An 18611-nucleotide genomic window follows, 5' to 3' on the forward strand; every position below is an offset into this window, starting at 1 on the left:
GCCACTCATGGGAACTCTTTAAGTGTTTCTGAACTGAAGGAGCCATACACAACTCTGTGCTGCTCCTCTTTTGCCACTCAGGACTGGAGAGTCTGGTCCAGATTTTAAGACTCTAAATGATCAGGACCTTTTTCTCTATTACTGAAAATGGCATTGCATTGCTCTGTACTTGTAAATTTATATGGGGTTTTGATGATTTTTGTATGGAAGGTCTCTGTCATATGGCTGACCAGGGACCTGTATTTTGTCTATCAGGGTGATGCCCAGTCCTTGACTGAGTACAGTTTACTGTTAACACAAACTTTGACCTTGCTGTAGTTGCAGTTGCTATTAAATTAGCAAAGTATTATTAATCCTAAACCAAAATATCTACATAGAAATCACTGTCAAGTTTCTCTCAACAAAAGTATTGACTTTGTTAGCATGATAAATATAGTTTGTGCTAAAGACTGGTCACTGCCTCTGGAATAGGGAGGTGGAAGGGAAGAGTGCCACCTATTTCCTCAGTTCAGCAGCTTTTTGTCTATGCCTTAAGTTCCTTGGTTTTCAAGATCCATCACTCAGACAGAAAATCCCTGCAGTTAAGTATTGCCATGATTGGAAAACTGTGCGAATGACTTTGGAAGGAAAGCTTTAGGAGATAAGTTGTAAATAAGCTCTGGGATTATAAAATGCAGAGTTCAGCACACCAGAACTGTTCTTGTGATTTTAGCAGACTTCACAGGCACTTTTTTTACCTGGTTTTAGATCTCAGATAGGAAATAAAAAAGCTAATCCAGTTTAATTTAATTTTCTGCTGTAGCAGAGAGAGGACCCATCCCTTACCCTCTCTCCCTCTATTGCCAGCGATGCAGAGGTTTCACTGAACTACACCACCCTTTAAAATGTGGCTGGTTTAGAGGGAGAAGAAAATGGTAGAGTTTGCTGAGTACAGTTTTGTACTGGATGTTTGGTAGTATGATGATAACACTGTTTGTGAAAGTATTTAAGTACATGCCTAATTTTAGGCAGCTGAATAGTGCCATTTCTAAGATTATCACATGCTTAAAATTAATACATTATTTTTTTTAGATATGTATGGGTTTGGAGATTTACATACACCCACATTCTGCTCATTGATGTCAAGTCTTTTGAAAGAATTTATGTTTCTATTTTTGCCCCCTAGGTGGACACCCATGGAAACATCCTGCTAACATCGCTTGAAATTCACAACGAGATGGCAAGCAACGAGGTCACCACCAGCGTTACGGAAGCCCGAAATTCAACTATATCGTTTGACAACTCAGGAATCCAGTACAGAAAACAAAGCTCACATCGTGAAAGCCTTGGAAGGCGTTCGTCAGAAAGAACAGGCCCCCATAGCAAGAGGGGCCATTTACGAAGAAGGTCTTCACAACTGAAAATAAAAATCCCCAATCTAACGGATGTGAATGCCATCGACAGATGGTCAAGAATGGTGTTTCCATTCACATTTTCTCTTTTCAACTTAATTTACTGGCTATACTATGTTAACTGAGTGACTGAGTTTTTTTTAAAGGACTTCAATTATAACAAGTGAAGTACTACTTGCCTGCAGAGTTTATATATATATATTTATATATATATTTATATATAAAAAAATATATATATGAACTTTTACTATGTAGACCATACTCATGTATGTGTGAATACATGTAGCAAAGAATTGTGTGTACTTTAAAGCACATACTGCAAAGCAAAAGTATATGTATGCACACACACATGAACACATTCATTCTGAGGTTATGGACACTTTAACATAGAATTCACTTCAGAGGAACCTTTTAAATTGAAAAGCAGGTGTCATCAAAGCAGCAAGCCTTGAGAAAGTAAGTGTTGTGTATTATCACTACAAAACTTTGATTGTCATAGAAATTTTCAAACAGCTGTAATCATGTATAAAGTCAGTATTTAGTAACATCCTTTGTAAATGCTGCCATACACACTAATCATAAAGCAGTAGAGTTACACTGGTAAGTTTAAAATAAGTTATTTATATTGCAGATCCATCAACTACGATTTCATCAAGCCAAATTTATTTTTCTCTGCTAAAATTTCTTGGGCTTATAATGTCATAATACATCTTTTCCCAGTCCTGAATGGGCATAGTTTTCAATGGTCTCTTGCTTTCTCTTGTGCAGTCAGCAACCTGATCATGGGAGTGTTGTAGGTCTTTGGAGACACATACAGGTTCATAACATTTCAAACAAGCATTTTAAGTGTCCATCAACAGTGAAATGAATCTTTTGTAAGTACTGTAAATGTACAGCACATTTTCCTTCCCTTGGACTGGTTCCAGCTGCCATGTCATTTTGAAAGAGAACAGCACATTTTTAGTATAATTTAGCTGAGAATTCAACTACTGTCAATGTGTTCTACATCTGCTGTAGATTTAAAGATTGTTATTCCAGTGAAAGCATAGAAGATGTCTCAGGTTATTTGTTACTTCAACATGAAATCACCTAGCTGTAGCCTTTTTTAAACATGCATTCATATTATTTAACATTCTTATAACATTGTATGTTAATGTAAAATATATTTGCATAATATGCATATAAGTAAATTTTGTCAATATTTTTCTTCCCTATGCTTGCTATCGTGACCGCATGTTATGTCATATTTTTGTTTCTGTGATGTTATAACTTTTTATTCTCTAGAGTTGAGCAAATAGAGCACTTCTGATACTTTGATTCAGTAATGGAGCATTTTCATATTTTATTTATATACTGAAAGTATATATGCCTACACTTACCAAGGTAGTGTGCTGCCATCACAGATCACAAGAGTATGTTTTGTTTCAGCATTAACTGTGTTCTAACATACCCTTCCTGCAAATGTGACCATTTTGGTTTTCATCCCAGTTCATTCCCTCACTGGGATTCCAACTTTTTTGAGTCTAGTAGATTGTAGTCATCAAAGTATGCCAATTTCAGATCTGTAAACTTAATTTGTTATTTATCAGAACTAAATCTTTCTAAAGAAAAGAAGATATATTTTTTGTAAACAGTGTTTCTATCATGTACATTCTCAAATAACAACAAATACAGTAGCATAAATAGATCTAAAAAAACCAGAATTCAGAACCCTGACAGTTCTCTGCATGTGAAATTCCTCTGGACATCGATGGGATTTTTTGACAGATAGAGAGCTTTGGATGATAGTTGGAGACTTCTGTGGGGGAAAATATGTGTGGATATTCATCTAGCAAAACAACCAAATATGAATGAAATAGAAAAGGCTGCCTTGGCTCTATAATGACTGCCCCGTGTTCTCCCTAGTACTTGATTTGCCTGTGAGTAGAGCACTGATTCTTGGGTTGCTACTGTGTATGGCCCATTACTGTTCCCACCCCTATTTGCAGCTGAACTCTGAAACTTTGCTGAAATTCCAGCATAGATGAGCCTGGGTTGCAAATGTGTTTCAGTTCCATCCTCGGGGCTGCTCCTTGGGCATGAATGGGCTCACACGGTTGCCTTGCAGCATCGCTGCAGTGCGATCCTCAGCTGGGAACGTTCACCAGAAGCCCGGCTGCTGGCATGGGCAGGATCAGCGCCGCAGTCCTGCTGCATTGTTGGCAGTGGTGCAAAATGGCTGGAACTGCAGTTTTTAAGCACTGTATCTGCAGACAACTACACAACATGAAGAGCCTCAGAGGAACCCGTATAGCTGGAGCAGAAAAACTTGGTGTTTAAAAGCTCCTCGGTATTAAGGCCCATTGGTAAAGTGCAACGTATTGTGAGCTCCCTAATAGCTCTTCAAGCTGTGAAGGGATTATAAAGCACATTGTCATCTTTATAATCAAAGTAACTAACAATTAACACCCTCCCAAAGTACATATTAGATAGAATTGTTGAAAATCTCTCCCAAGTTATCTTAATAGTAAAATATTAAAAAACCCATCTGATTTTAATAAAAATTATAAATGGTAGGGTTTGCTTTAGAAAAATTTTCCTACTGAAATGATCTCCAAGCAAGTCTTCCTGTAAGTGCCCTAAAGAACTACCCTAAAAAGTGGGATTTGAGAGTGGTCCTGCCCTCCTGATTTAATCACCACACTCTGTTTTCTTCAAGTCCCGCCTCCTAGAAATCATGTGGTCAGGCAGAAACCTTCAATTAGAAGTGTCTTTTTGGTTGTGATAGAAATATATATTCCAAATCCCTCTGAAATCAGTTCTTCAGTACAATTTCCAAGGCAGAAAATTACTCTCTGTACAGAGAAAAGAGGCAATGTGGATTTTTCAGGGCCCTGCATGTGCAAGAAGACTGAGTCTCTGAGGACTCTCTCCCTCTCTTACCATTTGCGCAACTGGAGGGCAGCAGGTTACTGCAGCCCCGTTCAGGGAACTGTACTCCCCATCTTGCCTGTCATGGCAAAAAGTAGGCAGTTGCATGTTTCAGCTTTTTCACAAGATTTCACATTCATTGGTCTAGTCACAAACAACTTTAACCTTGAACAGATCCAAGTCTCGGTTTGACTTGAAAAAAGCCAGGAAAATCTCACTTTAGGTTACCACTTCATCTTACACACACATTTTTTGTGCCTTTTTTGCCAACTCCGTTCCTACAGTCCCAGCACGACTTCTTACACACAAAACCACACACACACAACCATGAGTTAAGAACAGTGTTTACCTTGACCTCCCATTTTCTGGCTTTTGTCCCTGTGCATTAGCTGCAGTATATTATTTTAACCTTAGATGGCTTTAAGACTAAAAATGGTGATTTCAATTAAATCACACCAGAGTAATGTATTTCATAGCTAATTAACTCCTTTGTAACTCAACACTGCTATAAATAACATTTACACATAATTTGTTTGTAAAAGGCATTAAAAAAAGGAAAACTGGAACTATCTTCTGTTATAGCCCAAAGGGTCAATAAACAGTAGAAATATTATGATGGTTTAACTCTAAGTTGATTTCATCCCACTGTAATGATAAACTAAAACCCAGTTCTTTTTGCTTAAGGCACATCTATGTATTTTTGGTATTCTTCAGCAGTGGAAAAAAAAAGAATAGTAAAATGGAATGATGAAGAGATGCTTTTTGAAAATATTGATGAATGAATATTAATTTATTAAAAAGGATTTAAAACTTAATTGGTGTGCTTTTTTTTTTCTGGGGATGGAAGGAGCACGATGACTCTTCAGCTAAATTTAATCTTAAATATCATGTAATGATTAGTCTTACACATTTTATAGAAAAAGACCAAATGTGAAATCATTTTTTAATCAACTCACAAATAGCAGAAGAGATTCTTAAGCATTAAACAACTGTATTTCCTAGTGTTTTGTATAGTAGATCAAGGAAGAGGGAAAAACTACATCCACTAACTTAGCAAGATTCTTAATAGCAAAGCAACCTGTCTTCAAGCTGTGGCATTGCCAGTTAAGAGCAAAAAGTTTGTTCTGTGCTTTATATAAAAAAGGCCTTCTTTTGCTTGCTTCTTCCCAGGACACAAAAGTTTTTAAATATCAAAACAAGACAGTGTTTATTTATTTGTTTCAATAATCAAATACTGTGTTCATTAAACTTTTTATTGCTAAATATTAGTAAGTTATTTTAGAACAGTCAGGATACAGAGAATTTTGCAAAAGGGGGTTTTAAAGACACCTTGACATTAGTGCTACAACCCCTTCCCCAAAAAATAAAAAAAACTCCTTGAAAATTTTGAAAGCAGGAACAAGCTGTCATACGCTTGCTTAAATCTCATAGTAGCTAGTGATATATGTCACAATTTTTAGAAGTAGATAAAATATTCAGCACCATAGTTGTAGTGGCCTTTTAAATCAACAGAAAGGCTCCCTCTTATTTCAGCATGTTTCTGCTCACTTTTTTCAATGCTTCCCAGATTGTAAGTAACATCTGTGATCTACTTTTTCTAGTCCAGCCTGCATTGTAAAGTAGGAAAGATTAACCATATATCAAGCTTTGTTTTGTGATTGAGAATATTTGCAACTAGATGCATTTCTTTGTGTATTTTGGAGATGCTATAGGGTAGCAATAAATATTATTTAATTGCTTAAGAAGCACTAATTATATCAAGGGAGTTCAGGTTCTAGTAGAAACTATGGGTTCTTTTCCCCAAATAGTTATGGTCCTGTTAGCATCAAGACTATTTCCACAGATGTTGGTTTTATAGTCACAACTGTCACAAGTGCCACCTGCTAGAAGAGGTACAGCAGCAGCTGAAAACTGAACTAAAAACAGTGGGAATCCCAAGGCTTCTCTGAACTGGTTTTGAACAAAAGAAATCTCTCACAAGTGCCTTCAAATTCCTCCAAATACTTGGTCTGAGCTTTACAAAAAATATTGCAGATTTTGGGTGTTTAATTAATGTGGTTCTTATAGCTTGTGAAAGCTGAGTTGTGGACTCTGATGTACACGCTCAGAAAATCAAACCCTTTGACAGTTTACCCAACACACAGCATCACTTGTACTTGAAAACTAAAGCCACATGGATAGGATATGTAATAGTACAAAAAGAAAAAACAACTGCCTCTAAAATCAGCCAGAGTTTAAATCACTAATTAACTGAACTTCAGGTAAGGCTTAAGCAAGCACAGTATTTGTTTGGACAACATCCCTTACCTTTGCAACATTCAGTGTGGTATGTCTTTGTCCCAGCACTGCAGCCTAATTTAGGTTAGCAAGTTTTCTTCTGCCCTGGTAACAAGGGAAAACCCAGAAAGTGGCCCCTGCACTGGCATTCCTCCAGCAAAGGGAAGGGAGAGCACCTCTGAGTTTTCCCCTACACTGAGCTCTCCAGAACAACGCTGATCCCAGCTCTGAATCCTTCCTTGGAGGCACTGATCTCTCTCCTTTAACTCCAGAGGGAGCCTTAGGCTAACTCTGAGTTATCCCCCAGCTTGCCACCAGCAGTTGGGTTATTTCACCTGTAATTGCTCCTGCTGCAAAAACCTGGAGATAAAGTAGCTGTTACCCCAGATGTCACAAGGTACACGGGCAAACAGCACGTGGACTCGGGGCTGTGATACGTCACGGTAATCTTTAGGTTATTCATTCTAATATTGTATTTAAATATATTTCAAGTTATGTTCTAGCCTTCAAGGGTTAGCACACTTGTCTCCAGATGCTGGTGTGCTTTATATGAATGTACTTGGGACAGAGCATGAGAAGTTTTTCTAAACACTTTAAATCTGCCCAGCAGCACTCTCCTGGCCATTTCCTCCATCCTTCATCCATATCACAGGCCAGAGTTTGCATTACCCCTGCAGTAGGTTAACCACCCACCTACCGAGAGCCCAAACCTGCAGGCGTGTGCTGCCAAGTGCTGACTTGCTCAGCTGTACCATTAGATCTTCTGCTTGTTAGAAAGTCTCTCACAGATCAGATGCTATAATTAGTCTAACAACGAGCTGCTGCTTCACACCTCCTCCTAAAATGCCAGTACTGCCACTAGGGACCCTGTTTTCCCATCCTTTGAAAACTACTAGAAAAAGAGGAATTTTCAGGCTGTCATACAATTAAGAACCTCTCTCCGTTCACCCTGGCTCACATTTTGCTTCAGGTTATACATTTAATCTACAGGGACAGAGGTAATTTAGTACAAAATTTCCTGCCTAGGGCTACTGTTCAGAGTTTGCAGTCCAAAACACAAGTAATGTAGGTATATGCTGAAGTATTTAAAATTTCTAGCAACAGTCTTTAAGTCTCTTTTCCTTTGGAGATATTTAATGTGAAAGGCACAAACAACTGCAGGAGCAGGAACCAGCACGCAGTAAATCTCCCTATGCAAGCTAGCCGAGAGCTAGGCTGGAGTCAGGCACATGTGCTCCCCTTGCTTTCAAAGGCCTGTCCTCTTGTCTGAGCAGCTGGGGAGTTTTGATGGAAACTCCAGCTCAGCTGAGAACAATCCCAGAGCATGACCCAGAGCACTCTTTGGGCAAGTGCTCTAGGCATCTGCCTCTGATGTAAAGGGCTGACAAAAGCACTACATCTAACTGCATCTTAGATGGAAGGGAGTCTCCTGTCATGAAAAGGCTTTGGGTGCCAGGCATGTCTCTGTAAGTGCCTTCAGGCATGGATTCTCCCTACACTCTGTATTTCTTGCCTCTGCTCCTGGACAGTTGCACACTGGACATGCTGCTTTGCCCTGCAGAGCTGTACAATTCTCCTGCCACAGCAGAGGACACATGGGCTGAATCCACTCCATCTCCCATGGCACATTTATCTGAGGTATCCAGTTAGTCCTTCCGTCATTGCAGACCCTATTTTTAACAAACTAAAATACATACTATCATCCTGATGGCTATTTAAAGCACACATTTGGAGTTCCAAGCCAACATTTTTAGCTTCATTTCTTTGACTAGCTGCAAAACTATCTCCAAAGAAAGATTTGAGCAGAGGAAACTTGTGCTCAGAAGTGCTGCTCCATGCTGCTCTACACCTGGAGTTGCTGTGCTTGAATTTTGTGTGTGATAGGGAGCATGAGAGAGAAATAATGCCAGAGAAATGGAAATAATTCCTACACTTGCCTATATTTATAGTGTTTTGGATGAAACAGTTTCAGTGCAGATGACAGAAGACATCCTGTGATGTGAGTGATCCCATATCATGATGAACAGTGTCCCACTCGCCTCCCTTTGATATCAGTAGGAGCTGAGTGTGGCTTTACAGCTTTGGCTGAAAACTCAGAACCACATTGGTTATTGGAAAATAACTTGTGATTGTTTGGGGATTGGAAAACTGTGACGTGACTTCATTTGCAAATGGGAACAATTTCAAGACATGTTTTCCCATTAACTTAACCGTCCTGACTCTGCCTTATTCTAAGCTGGAAGCTACTGCATCATTAATTAATTTTTGAATTACTGTTTAATTTTCCATTATTTAATGTGAAGCATGGAGGTTTTTTGTTGGTTTCTCTAAAAATACAATGCCCATTTGCAGCAGGAAAGTAATTAATTAGTGTTATAAATGCATATACAACTGCACATAATGCAAGATATTAGAAGTGAAGCACTCTAAAGGATACCCATTACCTGCAACTACTGCTTGGGCATTATTTAAAATACTGCTGACAGTTCTATTTGATGAATATGCTTAGTTTATAACAACACTGATTAGGTATTCTATATGGGCAGTTAATATATCACGCTTCCATGTATCTCATTTGCTTTGACAAGGTAGTTTTTGGTGAAGCCAATGCTGGAACAATTTCCTAATGACCTCAGTGATGTTAAATTTCTCTTGATCATGATTTCTTGCAGACCTGTAACATCCTGAATGCAGATGACAGTTTTGACATTCACAAAGATGTAGGTTTAATTATCATCTTGATTACTTGAGCTGGAAAGCCAGATGCCTAAATATCATGAAAGGTCGAGTAGAACAAATCCTGATAGTCGGTATCTTTCAGTGTTAGAATTATTGCTTGGATTGGAAGGTGACTTGGAGAATAACAACAAGTAATTCCTTTGCATAACTCTCTTCCTGCACAAAAGAACAATTGTTTAACAATGTTTAAACAAGGATTTGGTCCTAAAAAAAAGAGGAAATTTGAGCTGAAATACCAAAGACATGTAAATCACCTCAAGTAAAAGAGAACAGAAAGGAGAGGCACCGGAGACACCAAGACAGATAAAGATCTGATAGTTTTTCCCAGTGCCCCATGGTGGGTAATACTTTATTGTTGAGAGACTCACATAAAGCACAGCAAGCCACCTCTTTAATAGCAGAGAATTTGTCAATATCCTTTGCCTTTATGTGCATGATTTATAAATCTATTTTCTAAAGCAATTTGAGGGTTGTAAAATCACACCATTATTTAGTACACAGCTCCTCATGGATTCTGGTTTATCAAGTGTTAGGTAAAGAGGAGGAAAAGCATTTGCTAATCAGTCATTAGCTAGAATAGATTCAAGCAAATTACTGCTATTATGAGTTCTGATACAAAGCCCATTACAGTTGAAAAAAAAGCTCTCAGAGGTTTCAACAGGCTTTCCATACCACCTGAAATTAAGCAGACTGCTGGAAAATTTACATCTTAATTGACTATATGAAGATCAAGATGCAAAAATTGCCAAACTATAAGACATCTATACGACAGATGAAAATGCAGTAGTGGACTGAAACCAGAAAATGCAACAGACACAAGGGATAGGAATTTTTGCAATTTTAGTTTAATCAACTACGTTGTTGCTGTTGAGGTGAAAAACAACCAGGTTGAGTTTTTGTTGTCCATGGCTGTCCACAGAACCCAGGCTTGCCCCTTAGCAGCAAAACACTAAACCAAATGAAAAAAACCCTCCAAACTACCACCAAAAAATGGAAGCAGAGCACATCTGGCAGCTCAGAAAACTCTCCCCATCTCCAGAGTCTGCCTGACATCCTACTGCAACATATAGGTTTTTAATTATTCTTTATTAATAAAAACATTGATATAATATTTAAAGTATTACTGATGTTTAATCTGACATATTACATGCTTTGTTGCAAAGGAAACCTTATTGAGACCTGACCATGTTGAACCATGTTGAAGTTATGGGACAGTTCTGATCTAGGAAGTGAAGAATTTTTGGCCAGAAACTTTTCCATATGCATAAGTGAAAACATTGCCTGACTCTCATGCTGCTTCCCGCCCATTGACACCAGTCCAGCAGTCTGAGGGTGAGTTTCTACAGGTTTAAATAAGGACAAAGAAATCATGACAACCAACAAACCAGGGAGGGGCTACTGTCATACTGCCGATAATTTAGCAGTTTTGGAAGAACTTCTGTCTAGTATTTAGGTGCCTTATTTGGAGTTCAGTGCTGGCTGGCATGTCAAAAGATTTTGAAAAGCATATTTAGTAGCTTCAGCTGTAATAAGAAAAATGCTGGTAACCTCTGAAGCACTATCTTCACAGATATACGTCCTTTTCCTTTGTAAAGTGATTGTAAAAAACGAAGGTAAGAGCTTCAGGGGACTGGCTGGGTGAAGGTCTGACAGCCAACTGTGGAAATTTTCTGTACACTCGGTCTTACTGATAACTGCTAGCTAACAAAAAGGCTGCAGCAAATCCTCCATCCATTTCCATTTTCACTGGCTTTTCCCAAAGACCTGAACATTAGGAGCATCCTAGTTTGTCAAAGCCAGGAAGTCCTATCACTAATTCTTTTCCATGCAATGATCAGGCTCTACCTCTAAATCCCAGAGATCACCTCAGTGGCTCCTGTTGAGAGGACAGTGCACACCCTTGCTGCTCAGATGGGTAGAAATCTCTCCAGGCTGAAAGTATTTATGGCTGATTTCCCCCCTTTTGTTCTTTTGCCAAAATTTCCCTCTAGCTCAAATAGCCTTTCTCCATCTGACATTTACTTTTGATATATTTCTAGAGAGAAATCACATCCTTCTCAACCTTCCTTTTGCTAAGCTGAAACAAGTTCAGCTATTTTAAGTCACATTGTGCTCTTTTCTCCCCTGACCACCATCTTAGTCTTTCTCTCACCTCTTGCAGAAAAAAAAAATAATAGCACTTTTTATGGATCATCAATGACAAAATTATTATACAGTGTTCCTACTGGTTTTATTCCTCCTTATCATGTCCTCTCTTGTGTCATTTCAACACAGATTCCCAATAACAATCATCAGTCTCTTCCTCTGCCCAGTCCTTATCTTGTCATTTACTTTCATTTGTCTTTTTGTGTCTGTAATTCACTTTTCCCTGTGGTGTCCACTTGCCTTCTGATGTAGGCAATGGATATTTTCCAAGATTCCACATTTCCTCCACGAGGTCTTGGGGCTCAAACCTAACACACCTCTGTTACAACATCAGCAGTAATGCTGGCAGGAAGAGACTTTAAACACTGGATTATCTTGGGGTTTAAAACGGAAGTCATTGTCCGTATGTGAAGCGAGGTGCTCAGGACAGAGCCATGTCAAACCTCAGCACCTACTTTTGCCATCTCAGCTAAGCATAAAAAATGCTCAGAAATGTCACCCTTAATGAACACCAGGGAAAACCACTGGCAATGGCAACAACCAGCCAAAGTGCAGAGCAGTGCACTGCACACCTAACAAATTGCTCATGTCTTTGACTGCCCAGTGTGTGTCATGCTCTTCTTCTGGGGAGGATATGTACTCCTAGCTCCAGGGGAGCTGATGGATGTCCATCCCTAGAAGCCTTCATCTTCCCTTCGTCTGAATAATGATGGAGCTGATGGGATGCCATATCACCCTGTGTGCCAGGAAAAGCCTCTCTGTGGCTCTGGGGATGCTCCACAGCTCATCCTAAAAGCCTGAGAAGATACTCTGTAAACAGTCATGTGCAATACCAAGAGGAATTTGTAGAATTAAATACATATCTTGTTTGGACACCAGTTCTTTTAGGTTTACCATTCATACAGTATCAAGCACGAAAACAACCTTGAAGAGGCAATTGGTGAGCTCTATGCTAAAATTTGTTCTCATCAGAGCTGTTACTAGAGGACAAGAGGATTACTTCTGTGGGCTTTTTTCACATAACAGAGTACTTGTCACAGCTGCAGTTGTGGGCTTTTTTAAATCTAATTGCAGACTTGAAATGCAAATGACTGTAAAATTTCACAGACATATTTTAAAAATACAGGTTTTAACATGCTACTTTCCATTGCTTTTGAGAAGCATTTTTTTTGTTGTCTGGGGGTATTTATTTTGAAACTTCCCAGGCAGTCACAATGTCAAGCTTACACTATAGAGATGCATCCTTGTAGTGACAATTACAAATGCATGTAATATTAGGGACATACTTCGCACGTACTGAAGAAAAAGTACATTACAGACAAGCATGCTCTCTGCAACCTTAATTCCCATTACTGTGTATTAATTAATGCCATCAATTACAAGTCCTTATCTGCATGATATTTTCCTGCAGTATTTACATGCCAGAGTGGACCAAAATTTCAACAGTTGTCTGGCTAAAAAGTCTGAATATTTGAAGCTGGCAGGGATGCTTGAATGCTCAAAATCCTCAGTCAGAAGTCTTCAAATGTAAATTTGCCCTCAGGAGCAGTGGTCTGTGATGGTGGGGTCAGGTATGGATGTGCAGTTTGGAGCAGGCAGCTACTCCATGGATCCTGCAGCTGTTGGCATGGATGCAGTGATGCTGGTGGTGCCTGTCTTTCTATTTTTAAAGATCTTGGCCTTTAATATTTGTACTAGAGTGTAGCTGTGTACTCGCTAAAAAAAGCAGGATGAATCCCAGTTGTTGAAACAAATTGCTTTCCCTGAGAAAAAAACCAATTGGTTATTAAAATAACATGCCAGCAGGAGCCTTGCCAGCATTGACTTAGGCCTCTGGGCAATAATGCTGTGCAAATAACACTAGACTGCAACTAAAAGCCTGAAACTGAGGAACAGAAGAGTTTCAGAGCAGGTGTGTAACAAGCAGAAAACTAATAGAAGAGGAAGACATAAGAAGATCTCTAACAACACAGAAAGTTTTGGCTTCTCTGAAAAAATACCCTGAAAATTGAGCTGGCATGCATGTCAGTGCCACAATCTTTTTATGCACATCCATAGAATCACAAAATTATAAAATTATTAAGGTTGTAAAAGACTCCAAGATCATCAAGTTCAACCATTACCCTAAGTCTGCCAGGTCCACCACTAAACCTCATCCCTAAGCACCACATCGACAAGTTTTTTTAATACTTCTGGGGACAGTGTTCCAATGCATGACCACCCTTTCAGAGAAGAAACTTTTCCTAATACCTAATCTAAACCTCCCCTTACACAACTTGAGGCCATTTCCTTTTGTCTTATTGCTTGCTACTTTCAAGAAGAGGCCAACCCCCACCTTGTTACAAGATCCTTTAAGGTGGTTGTAGAGAGTGATAAGTTCTCACCTGAGCCTCCTTTTCTCCAGGCTAAACAGCTGCTCCTTGTAAGACTTGTGCTCCAAATACTTTACCAGCTCCATTGCCCTCCCTGGACATGTTCAAGCACCTCAATGTCCTTCTTGAATTGAGGAGCCCAGAACTGAACACAGGATCTGAGGTGCAGTCTCACCAGTGCTGAATAAAGGGGGACAACCCCTGCCCTGGTCCTGCTGGCCACACTATTGCTGACCCAGGCCATGGTGCCATTGGCCTTCTTGGCCACCTGGGAACACGCTGGTTCATGTTTAAATCCCGTCAACCAGCACGCCCAAGTCATTTCTGCTGGATATCTTTCCAAGCTTGTAGCGCTACATGGTGTTGTGGTGACCCAAGTGCAGGACAGTTACTTTGCCTTGTTGAACCTCACACCACTGGCCTTGGCTCATTGGTCCAGGTTGTCCAGATCCCTCTGCAGAGCCTTCCTGCCCTCCAGCAGAGCAACACTCCCACCCAGCGTGATGTTATCTGTAAAGTGACTGAGGGTGCCCTCAATCCCCTCATCCAGACCTTTGATAAAGATATTAAACAGGACTGGCCCCAACACTGAGCCCTGGGGAACCCCACTAGTGACCTGTCACCAGCTGGATGTAACTCCATTTACCAACATTCTCTGGGCCCAGCCATCCAGCCAGTTTTTTACTCAATGAAGTGTGCAACGAAGTCTGACTCTCCAAGCCATCCACATCTAGTGCACCTGAGGGACTAACTCATTTGCAGAGATAACTGCTCTGCAATTTCTCCAAAAGTCAATTTAGTGATGTCTGTCTCAGGTTGGGATATCCAATAACTGGCACCTAAAACTGCTTGCTACCTTAGCTATAATCATCAAAGGAAAATCAGAAATCATTTGATGACAAATGTAAACTCAAGGTGGATCAAGCTACAGTCTTGTTACAGGCAAGTTATCATGGATAATTCAAAATTTCTGTTCCTCCTGATGATGGGAGCTGCAGAGACATTTTTGGGGGGTTTTGCTTAGTAGATTCTTTAATGCACATCGGTGCTTAGCGCATATAGGTAATTTTAAAGATATGTTTAGGAGTCTTAAGGAGTTAGCAGAAATCTGATATCTGATATTTATACAGGCATCACATACAGGGAGGAACTCTCACAGGGATTGCCTGAGAAACACCTGCACTGAGCTGCCTGTAATTTTTTCACCAACTGGAAACAGCATGAGCTTAACTGAAAGCAGAAAAACCGCGATTCCACAGCTCTTCATAGAGTGTAGCAAATCCTTCTGAGGCAGAGCTTATGAGCTTGACGTGGCTTCCTTGTAGCTCTGAGATGAGACTTTCTAGTGCCGTACATCTCTGTGCTGTGCCAGCACACAGCTCGGGTCATCACAAGTCCAGACAAATCTCCACAATGCTCCATTGGATCATGTAAACTCGCCCTTTGTGTCCCTGCTGGTACTCTCTGAATGGTGCAAACGTACAGCACCATAATAATAATAATCAGTTCCATGAAGGCAGAGGTATAAATAACAATAAGTGATTAGGAGAACATTGCAATTAATCACAAGAATGCAGGCTCAATGAACTCTTGTTGTCATTTTTAATGAACAATACATTATAATTAGAGGCACCCAAGGGGAATTGTAAGAACTTGCCAGTGCAGAGATGTCAACTACGAGAGTACCTCATCACGGGCTTGTTCTCACTATTTGTCAGGCTGTTTTGAGATTTCTTCATGAACCATGTGTCTCAGTGGTGGCTAGAAAACATGGAAGAAAAGAAAGTGAAAAAAGAAAGGAAGAACATTAGATCCAAACTATTCCTTTTTATTTCTTTAGAACTGCATGTTGTTCCATAGGGTCTGCAAGAACTGTGAAAGTAATGTATAAGGAATCCATCTGTGACATGCAAATTACAGACACGTCTCATTGGAGGGATACCAGATCAAACACCTGCAATAGAAATTTATTTCCCTTTAAAATTACTAATCTAATACAGATGTACCAAAGTTTATAGTAGAGAATATCAGAGTGCACAATTCTGTACTCCCAGCTTGCATGAAAAGCAGTGTCTGCACAATTCGTCTCTGTGTGGAGTCTGATACACACAACCTAAGACATTAGTTATGGTCAACTTTAACGATTTTTTGTGTGATTAATTTATGTGACCCACATACAAGGTTAACACGTTTTCCCACAGCTGTTTCCCGTTTTCATTAATTTGATAAGCCATCCATTCTGTATAGCATCCATCAATGTATAGTTTTTCAGACAATTTATTCTTCTGTGAATAATTTTCCCCAATAATTTGCTTGTCTGTGGACTATCCACCAAATTTTATTTTACTTCCGGTGTAGATTAACAATATTTTAAGACACAGAAACTTGCTGTTATTTTTCCAAATAGGATTTAGGATGGATTTAATATATTCTTGTTCACACACAGATTTTTCCTTTAGAGTTCCCAGATTTCTCAGGGTTCCTAGACTTGCAGAACTGTAGGAAATCTGGTGCAGTCAAAATGGGTTCACAAAGGGAAAGTCTTCTTTAACTTATTTGATATCCTTCTTGGATAAGCTCATCTGTCTTGTGGAAGAAGGAAAGGCAGTGAATGTAGTTTTTCTGGATTTTAGTAAGGCTTTTGATTTTGCTCCTCACAACATTTTGCTGGACATTAATAGTGCACTTTAGCTTTTGGTCAGCCCTCAAGTGGTCAGGCAGTTGGATTAAATGATCTTTGTAAGCCCCTTCCTACAGAAATAGTGTATTCTGACAATATATGTGCTATTGTGTTACATTGCTATAGTATTTGTATACATATTTACCATGTACATAATATTAAAATACAGCTGTGTATCTATTATTTCACAAATTTATATTTGTACCTTTTTATGTTCTTATTACTAAACTGCAGATAATTAGGACAAAGTTAGCAAACTTGTTTCCCTAGATTTGTGTTTGTTTTCAAGCTACTACACCTTGGATGGCATTTCTAGCAGACTTTCAATAATATTTAAAAGACATCCTGACATTTTGAACAGCAGGGAAGCAGAGCTACCTCCGGAGTTTCTGTGAGATAGCTGGTGATTTGATTTGTTTAGTCAGACAATATCTATAAGTCTCATACATACACACTAGTGTTTGGAGGAAGGAGAAAATTGTTGAGAGCCTGAAGTAAGAGCTTGACAGCATGCTTAAGTGCTTTTTTCCCCTTGGAGATTCAACTTGCATGAAATGTGACACAAAATACTCTAAGCTAGGAGAAAAATCCAAGAAGGCTGGAGAATAGAAAAACAACACTTTCAAGGGCCTTCCTGAATATTTATCTTTTTTGGGATGTATCTGAGATCATCCTCAGGGTCAAAGACTCCTGAGCGTCTAATTCAAAAAGTTAAGCGTGGTTAAGTGCTTTTTTCCTCAGAGGTTCCCTTTCTTCAATTATGTGTCTGAGAAGAGCCATCAGGCATTGCCCAAAGAGTTTTGTAAGCAGATGTAAGGGATAGGAACAACACAGTAGTGAACTTTTGTTTGGGATTGAAAGGCAAATAAACATCATAGGTGCACACAGCACTGCTTGAGAAGCATGATAGAGATGACCACCTACCATTAATCACCCTCTCTGAATTTTAAGAACTTCAGGCACATTAATTTTGAATTTTTTTGAACAGCCCAAACTTTTTTTAAGCAGTAGGGTTACAAAGGTCCTCCCTTTACTTGCTGGCATCCAGAAATACTCCAACTTGTAATTAGAGAGAAAACAAATCTCAAAGAGAGAAAGGAGGAAGATGGGATGTGCTATGAAAAGTTGGATACAAGTAGTTCTTTTGATCATAGGTAGTCATCATGATTATCCACATGGAGTCAGGAGGCCCTGCCAGGCTATACTGAGCTCAAAAAAGATTTTGGAGTGGGCTTCCAATGCAGGTACAGGTCATGCTAATGAGAAAGAGCCAGTAGCAGTATGACTGAATGAATAATGAAAACCAGGATTTTTACAGAAAAAGAAAGATGTTGCTTAAAATTGTTGCCACCATTCCACTTTCAGATAAATTTTGGACTCCTAAATACCTACTTTTAGACCTTTTTTTAAAGGGAAAAGAAAACATTTGATACCATTGAGGCAAAATAGCATTTTTTTGTGATTTCCAGGTAATGTATTTTCTCACTAAGGCATTGAACAGAATTTTCCCTCTGTGTATGTCTCCTTCCCTTTTGCACACACGCACTTATATAATCTGACAATCATAAACATCCCAACAAATGGAAGATCCCAACAATACCATGAGAATGTTATGAAATCTGTGCCCACCCAGCTGAAGTGAGTCTTGCTGTTGCTATTGTTTTCTGTCCCCAAAGTGCTCTTTGTCTGTGGTGTTCCTCGGGAGGAAACAGGCAAATATATACAGACCCTTAGGACCAAGGCACAAATGGCCATATGGCTACATTTTGTAACTAGATACTAAAATTGCTGGTTCAGAAAATCACTAACTTCCACAGCTCCTGCATGGTTGCAGAGGAGCGTGTGACAACATTAGGAAGCAATGTCCAAAGACTTTTTCACTGAGAAAATACTGTCTCCATGTAAGCACGGCACCACTAACTTCATTACACTTGTCGATTTACACCCCTGGAGCTAAAAGAAAAGTTAGACTTAGTGGGGCAAGAATTTGGTAGTAAAAAAATGAAAACAGCAAACAGAAAAACAGATGACAAATCACAGAGGAGAACAAAATGTTCATGATGTAAGAGAAACATCTGTTGTCCAGGTTAGCCTTAA

General features: G+C 39.3%; 1 protein-coding gene across 2 annotated transcripts in view; it reads left to right on the forward strand.

The window, feature by feature from the left end:
* GABRB3 (gamma-aminobutyric acid type A receptor subunit beta3) overlaps nt 1-5116 on the forward strand; it is a 200876-nt gene extending 195760 nt beyond the window's left edge. For both annotated transcript variants that reach the window (XM_039548258.1, XM_039548267.1), the window contains one exon: nt 1166-5116. In XM_039548258.1, the coding sequence (XP_039404192.1) occupies nt 1166-1516 (351 nt within the window). In that variant the 3' untranslated portion in view covers nt 1517-5116. The remainder of the gene's footprint in view (nt 1-1165) is intronic.
* Nucleotides 5117-18611: the final 13495 nt, after the last annotated feature.

Source organism: Corvus cornix, chromosome 1 (assembly GCF_000738735.6).
Source record: "Corvus cornix cornix isolate S_Up_H32 chromosome 1, ASM73873v5, whole genome shotgun sequence".
Classification (NCBI taxonomy): Eukaryota; Metazoa; Chordata; class Aves; order Passeriformes; family Corvidae; genus Corvus; species Corvus cornix.